The sequence below is a fragment of the Cajanus cajan genome, chromosome 9, assembly GCF_000230855.2.
Source record: "Cajanus cajan strain Asha chromosome 9, NIPB_CcT2T_4, whole genome shotgun sequence".
NCBI classification, from domain to species: domain Eukaryota; kingdom Viridiplantae; phylum Streptophyta; class Magnoliopsida; order Fabales; family Fabaceae; genus Cajanus; species Cajanus cajan.
Genome location: NC_138525.1, coordinates 7,516,033 through 7,524,106, shown reverse-complemented (window position 1 = coordinate 7,524,106; position 8,074 = coordinate 7,516,033). Strand labels below are relative to the sequence as shown.

Below are 8,074 nucleotides of genomic sequence, written 5' to 3'. Positions count from 1 at the left end.
AACCTGGCTACTCCTAACACAGAGACAAACAAACGCGAGCGCTCTTTCTTTCTCTCTCTTCAGCGAGAAGAAACCGCCAGAAAATAAAAGAGAAATAAAAAGTGTGTTTGTGACTTTGTGTTGTGTTGTTGACCTTTGCAGTGGGAAATTGAAGTTGGTGGGAATGGCCATCAACAATGGCGAGGGAAGTGGAGCATTGCAGAGGGTGCTTTACATGTGGGGTTACCTTCCCGGAGCTCTGCCGCAGAGGACGCCGCTCTTGACGCCGGTCGCCGTTAGGTTACCGCCGTGTGGTTACTCTTGGAATGATGTTTGCGGCGGCGGATGTGGATTCGCTATTGCTATCTCTGGTGCCTTGCCTTTCCTTTGCTTTTGTTGCAGTCTTTGTTTTAATTTAACAATTGGAGACTTCGTTTGCTTTGCCCTGTGCTGTTGTCCCTTTTGTTTCTTCAAAATTTGGTTTGGATTTCAAAATTAAGCAGCTTTGGGGTAAATTGTTGAGCTCTGTTGATGGAGATGAAGAAGAAATTTAACACGGTTCAGCAGCTTGAGCTTCATTCTCTCATTTTATTCTCATTGGAGTTTTTTTTGGGCCTTAAGCAAAACAAAACAAGCTCTCTGTGTCTGACTGAACAGTGATTTGTGTGTGTGTGTGTGTATATATAATTTATTGCTTTTGAATTTTGATGGGGTCTTATTTTGTTAGGTTGGTCAAATACTCAATTCTGAGATGAATTTAGGAGTTTTGTGAGCTTTCACTACTGTTTTACTTTGAGACTACTTTTACTTATTGTTAATACCAATCTCTTGCCCCTCATTCCCATGGAATGGGTTTTGTTCATCTTTGAATTGATGTTGTTTTAAAAATTTAAATGCTTATATTTGGGGTTAAGGCCGTGCTTTTTTCGTTATTGAACTTCTTTTTAATGCTTGCTTGTGTGTATGTCTTTGCATCCCTGTATCTGTTTGTTGGCTCTTTCCCTTTTACTCTTTTATTTGCATAAAGGATTCATTATTCACGTGTTCTTCCTTAATCAGAATCAGGGAAGCTCATAACATGGGGCTCAACGGATGATCTAGGCCAAAGCTATTTGACTTCTGGCAAGCATGGGGTAATGCCAACTATATATAGAATAGAATGATCCTGATGTCTCTCTTTTTATCTCCTGTTTCTTTGTCAACAAACTAACTTTTGTAGTTTATTTTGTAAAGGAAACTCCAGAGCCTTTCCCTCTTCCAACTGAAGCCTCTATTGTAAAAGCTGCGGCAGGATGGGCTCATTGTGTCGCTGTAACAGGTAAGGTGGATTTCCTTACCTTGACTGCCTTAGAGAAAAAGAAGAATAAACAAGATGATGAGAATGAGAGGAGAAGGCCTAGACTGAAATACAACCTATAGTTTTATCTTTCTAGCAGGCTTTTTACATGTATCTATTATCTAATGCTCTAATGACCAACCCATCAAAATGTCTCCGCAATATCATCCAACTCGGAAAGAGTTTTTCCGTGTTGTCCATTAAGTAAAGTTTTATTTAGAGTACTATTGAAAAATATGTTTTGTTTTTCCTTTGCAGAACATGGAGAAGTTTATACATGGGGATGGAAAGAATGTATTCCCTCTGGGAGGGTATTTGGTGAACCATCAACAGGGGTAAGTCTTGAAAAAGATGTGCCAGGAAGGCACAGTCCATTTTCAACAGAGCAAGGTATGTTTAACCTCTTTACAATGACCGTTTATGTACAGCTAGCTGTCCCTCCCAAGGAGTGGTCTAAGCAAGCCAAGGTGCACCAAAAAGGGAGTGGGTTATATAGGATAGACTCTTTGCAACCCAAATAGAAAGAAGATTATTTTTTTTAATGGTTTACCCCTCTATGATGAACACTCATTCCCCACCTGGATGTACTGCCTCCAGTGATCCCTCCCTGGGGGGACTGTGAGCCCTTGTTCTTCGTGACTGATGTAAAGTTATTTTGCAATAGTGAGCCCTCGTTCTCAAGGCTCAAGATCTACCGGAGGTACTGCCTCCAGTAACAGTGGAGAAGAAAGTACAAAGAGAAGGAGAGTGTCTTCAGCAAAGCAAACAGCTGAAAGTTCGTCGTCCAGTGATGATAGTCTGACAGCATTTCCTTGTCTTGTCACACTAAACCCAGGGATAAGGATAGCTAGTGTTGCTGCTGGTGGACGCCATACACTTGCATTGTCAGGTACAGACCTGGTTAAGGACTATTTTAAAACCCAAGTATAAGTTTTTATATGTTATTTTCTCCCCATTGTGTCATTGTTTGGTTGAAGCATCAATTTTGATGTCTAAGATTTATCATCAATTCTGACTTTCTTGGCGCTCCAGATACAGGACTGGTGTGGGCCTGGGGCTATGGAGGGGAAGGACAGCTTGGTTTGGGTTCCAGAATACGCATGGTTTCATCTCCTCATCTTGTTCCTTGTATTGATTCCTCTTATTATGGTAAAGATAGATCTGCAACATTGGCTCGAGGAAGCCTAGGTTCAGAGGGACATAATTTTAGAGTTCCTGGAAGTTATATAAAGAGAATTGCTTGTGGAGGTCGACATAGTGCAGTAATAACAGGTACATATGTGTGGTCTATTCAGCAACTCAACTGGACTTCCTGCATTTTAGTTACTCTGTTTGAAGAATCTAAAGTGAGAATATCCACATGCTTTGTTTATAATGTTGCAATTTACCTACCTGGTATCAAATGTGGTACTTAAAGGTGTTTAGAAGGAGAAAACTAATTTCTTAATGGATGGAATGGTCTGGCCAAGAATTGGATGATTTGTTGAGAAGGGGAAATAATATCGTAACAAAAGATCCATAAACTTGTGAAAGTAATGATCTATAATTAATATTTCCTTTCTGGATACTAGATTATAAGTTGAATTTTTACAATATAGAAACTGCTTAGTAAGCTCATTTTGTTTCTAAAAGATCTTATATTTTATTGTTGGTTAATTTTGTATATATTAATATTGGAATATCTATCTGTTGAACTGACAGATGCTGGAGCCATGCTTACTTTTGGTTGGGGACTCTATGGACAGGTAAAATTTAAGGTGAATTGAGATATTTTTTAGATTTTGTACGACTGCAAGTGCATATTCTATTTGGCAACGAAACTTGCTGAATTTGTAATTGTATACTGTCAGCAGCATATTCCCAATTTATTTTTATGGCTCCTAGCAAAGGCTATTGTTGTAGTGGGCATGCTATAATGGATCAAAGATGCAGAACTTGTCCTTTTTAACAATTTTTGTCAGTATCTATTGTACATAAAATCTTCTGATTTATGCAAGCCTGTACTTTGCTTGCATGGTTCTTAATTTCTAAAATTAGAAAATCCTGATCTGGTGCTAAATACCTATAGGAGCATGCCATGAAGTTCACCTCATAGGCACCTTGAAAAGAAACATAGATGAAAAGAAATTTTATCTTTCAGGAAGAGGATTTATTTTTTATTCTTGCTACTTGCTAGATAATCAACCCAGGGGGAGGGGTTTGTAAGTTGTAACCCATTATTGTAGGTGTTGGGTAATGGATGATTAGGACGGGTACGTGTGAGCAATGCAGTTAAAGTCTTATCCTAAATTTCTAAGAGAAATCAACATAAAACAGGATATAAGGTTAAATAAATATTTATAAAGGAAATTTAAGCTTAACAATAGCAAAAGGCAAAAAAAAGAAGAACTATTTTCCTTTGGAAAAATGCTAATTTGGAAAAGAAATTGAGATTTTTGGTTCAGCATGTGGATGTGTTTTGCTCTGATTTACTACGTTCTTTTTCTGTTGGGTAAATGATTTTGTAAGCAAAAAATTAATTTTTAACAAGAGTATTGCACATAATTTTCTTTTTGATATGAAATATAGACAAGTGGCACAGTAGACTATCTTTATAGTGGTTTATCATGCACCATTATTTTAAACCATTAGATGAATCTTGAACACATAATAATAATATCATTCACCTCTTGTGCTATTTTTTTTTTCTCCCTTCTCATCACTCTTTCATTGTTCTCTCTCTTTGTTATTTGCTTCTCTCGCTTTTGTGTTCATCCTATAGTATCCAATCTCAACATTCATTTCCTGTAATTTGGTCTTATTAATTTCGTAACCCACAAAGGATTAATGGTTGAGAATGGAGATGCACAATGGTTAATTAAAATAAAGGGTAAGACTCTCCAAAGTGATGCATAATATTATTGTGCGTACAAGATTGATCTAATGGTTTAAAATAATGGTGCACGGTAGACTACCTAACAAGGTAGTCCACCCTAGCATCTGTCTGAAATATATCAACCACTGAACTTAAACTCTCTCTTCTCAAGCTTCTCTTTGGCCTTCAATTTATTTTCATGTGAAGTTAATTTTGCTTCTTTTTCATCCATTTTATCATTCAGTTCTATCAGATAATTGGGTGACCTTTGATAATGGGGAGGAGTACACCTTGCTCAGAATTACTTCACTTTGCATGTTATGTTACCAACATCCTTTTATTTTGCAATCTAATACTTCCTTGGTACTGTGAAAAATGTGAATTGCAACTCGTACCAGATTTTGTGCTTTGACTTGCATGATATTGTGGGAGTATTTATTGTGTACATGAATCAAATTAAATTATACTATACTTGGTTTAAATATATTCATCTACAGCACAGCTTGGATACTATCATCCCTTAACCATTCTTAAGGATCAATCTGTAGGTAAAGTAGAATATGGTGGACAAAAGCATTGTGGATATTGAACATGTGGTTCACTCTAACAAGGGATTATCTATTCTATTCCTTTACAATATTTTATCTTTCTTGTCACCTGTTGGTTATTGCATGCTTATTCTCATTATACTCTATTCATGTCATTTTGTTTTGGTCAAGTGTGGACAAGGAACTACCGATGATGAACTAAGCCCAACTTGTGTATCTTCCTTATTGGGTATCCACATAGACGGAGTTGCTGCAGGACTGTGGCATACAGTCTGTACATCTGCTGATGGTGATGTGTATGCATTTGGGGGGAATCAGTTTGGGCAGCTGGGAACTGGTGCTGATCAAGCTGAGGTATGCCCTAATTAGTGCCATAGATTCCCCACTCAGTCACTAAAACAAAACATAATTCTATAATATATCAATCACCAGTGTATTGCGAATGTACACTCATCATAATTGATGTCGCTGAAAGACCCCTTAAGCATGTGGTATTGACAATTCTGTAAGTTTAGGCAATATGTAATTTCATTTTTTTTAAGTGTTAACTTCGATTTTGAAGCAGACTCTACCAAGACTAGTGGATTCTCCGAGTTTGGAAAATTTGCGTGTGAAGAACATATCTTGCGGTGCTCGTCACACTGCCTTAGTAACAGGTATACCATCCTATAAGGATCTGCTTTTGTCATTTTCATAGCTGCCTAGTTAGAGTTAGGCGTCCATTATTCGAGTCACGTAACACATCTCTAAACCTTAAAGAATTAAATACATTTTTGATGTCTCTGAAGGGGATCCCTTTTAATAGAATCTGGAAGGTGCCGTAGATCATGCACTGAGCATGAGCACTTAAAATTCTTCCACTTGTTTTATAATCATGTTTCCAAGACAACTGGGCAGAAAATTGTGGAAAAAGTAGGCTTTTACATATTTATTTTGTCAAAAGTGAGGGGTGATGGTGCTACTGTGAAGTGATGTTAAGTGACAAGATTCTTTAATTATGTGAAGTCCACAATAACAGTGGTGCTAGTCAAACTGAATAATTCATGAAGAGGGTTTGTCATGAATGGGTTAAATATATTATTTGTTTTAGCCAAATCCCGCCTGATCCAAAACTTACTATCATAGTGTAACTGAATTAGATCGCTCGCAGAACTTCAAACTCATATAGTACAGTACTGTTTTTACTTATACTTTTGCAGTAGTCATCAGGGATTAGTGTACAATTGATGTTGAATTTTGTATTTTATTGGCAATTAAAAACATATAAGTAAATTGGCTTGTCAATTTTTAATAGATTCTAATTAGTTCTCTTTCTTTTGTTTCTGTTCTTCCAAGATTGTGGAAAAGTTTTCTGCTGGGGTTGGAACAAATATGGACAGGTGCTTATATCACACTACAGTTTTTACATGTATCTCATTTTATTTCTCATTTTAAACAGTGAACATTATTGGAATTTCTGTATGCGCACATTTATTTGTATTAGTAGCATTCTTCTTATGGAATTATGGGTGTGGCAGCTGGGCCTTGGGGACGTGATTGACCGTAACATTCCTTCCGAAGTCACCGTTGAAGGTTGTGTCCCTAAAAATGTTGCTTGTGGATGGTGGCATACTCTTCTTCTGGCCGAGTCCCCCACTTGATGACATGGTTTATTAGAGGCTCTTGACCCAATTTTGTTAGTTAGAGGTTCTTTTGAAAGGCAAATCGTAAGTCATGTATATGTACATAAAGTAGTGGTATACATATACATACATGTTTTGTATTGTTTCATGGTCTGAGTAACCATGGCTAGCTCTAGTGTATTTAACACCACCGAAGAACGATATTTGGCTTGGAAGGAGGTATTGGATCCTTTCCACCTATGTAACATTCTTAACCATGTGTATATTTTATTTTATTTTATTGTATAATCTGCTATATTTAGATGTACCAAAAGTATAATCTGATATATTTAGATGCACCAAAAGTTATATTATATTTGTTACATGTTTGACTATTAACAAAATTGAATTTAAGATGTTCAAACTTACATTTACTTGAAAGTAATTATAAGTAATATTTTTATTAAATAAAATTAATTTTAGAGTTTTATTATCCTATATTTATAATTACACACTCAAAATTAATTTTGATAACAACTTTTTAAGTAACATTCAATATTAAGCCTATATTTTTTATCTTTCAAGCTAAAATTACATTATTTTTTATTCATGTTTATTCAAAATCAATTTTGTAAATTGACATCGATTCAAAATTAATTAAGATATAAATTCAAACACAAACTCACATGGTACGTATTAGACTAAACAATATTATGAGAATTTGATTGGAATTTATCAAGTATTTTGACATATTAATTGGATTGGGATTTTTCTGATGACACTGGATCATTTTGTTCAAAATACTGTTAACTTAGGTATAGGATATTTGGATAGGACCTATCGCAATCCAGCTCAACTCCTTTTTTTGATCTTTTGGAACATTGTCTCCTTTCCCACATTTTGATATATTAGTATTTGGACCATGATGTCATTATACTTCCGTTAATACACGATTTGATATCATTCATAACACTTTGCTTTCCCTAAATTGCTATTCATTTTTCATCCTTTGAATATGTTAACCTAGTTAGATTTGATAAGACTTGGAACTAAATTCTGTTGGTAACCCTATTCTTTTCCTCTTTTTCTTTCCTAGCTAGTTTATTAATATAGCATTGTTGCGAAGGACTTGGTTGCCATAGATGATGAACAACAAAAGTATAATCACTATTGTAAAAGATTGACCCTAGATGATAAATAAGAAAACTTTTACAACCATTATACATTTACCTAAATCAACTTTTAGAATCATTCAAGCATATATAAATTAATTAAACAAAATGATTATCTGTTTAGATCAAATTCTTTTTTCTTTAGAGTAAATTACACTTACACTTCCTATATTATTTTTAAGATTGTACTTGATAATCTTTTCTAATTTAGACATATAGTAAAACTTTTAAATAGTAAAACTTTTAAAAGTTGAATAGATGTTACATCAATTTCTCCTAACTCTAAAGATGAGTGTCATGTATGTGACTTGCACCTCCTAAAATGTTGTGGCCTTCTCCAACTTCTTACCCTCCACTTGCTTCCCATTTGCTAACCGCTCCATCAACCTCCTCTGCCTAACTTCTAAGCTGTGATGGCATCCTTTTCCATGGTGGCAATGGCCATCACCAGATGTGACCAAATCAAATTTTATTAGCCACACTTTGGTGGAGAGATTTTGTATCTGACTGTTATATCAACAAGAGTATGTCATGTTCTTTAACCTGAAGTTCTCCATTTATTTGCACTGGTGAGACACCTAAAA

The 8,074-nt window shown here is 35.5% G+C and overlaps 1 protein-coding gene across 1 annotated transcript; it reads left to right on the top strand.

Annotated features, from left to right (window-relative positions):
* On the top strand, positions 1-6,634 carry LOC109814399 (ultraviolet-B receptor UVR8). Its single transcript, XM_083063302.1, has 11 exons — positions 1-350; positions 1,039-1,112; positions 1,213-1,297; positions 1,574-1,705; positions 1,980-2,204; positions 2,348-2,587; positions 3,017-3,060; positions 4,889-5,071; positions 5,283-5,373; positions 6,053-6,096; positions 6,235-6,634. Exons 1-11 carry the CDS (start codon positions 164-166, stop codon positions 6,355-6,357), a joined length of 1,428 nt encoding a protein of 475 aa, XP_082919428.1. The 5' UTR covers positions 1-163; the 3' UTR covers positions 6,358-6,634.
* The last annotated feature ends 1,440 nt before the right edge of the window (positions 6,635-8,074 follow it).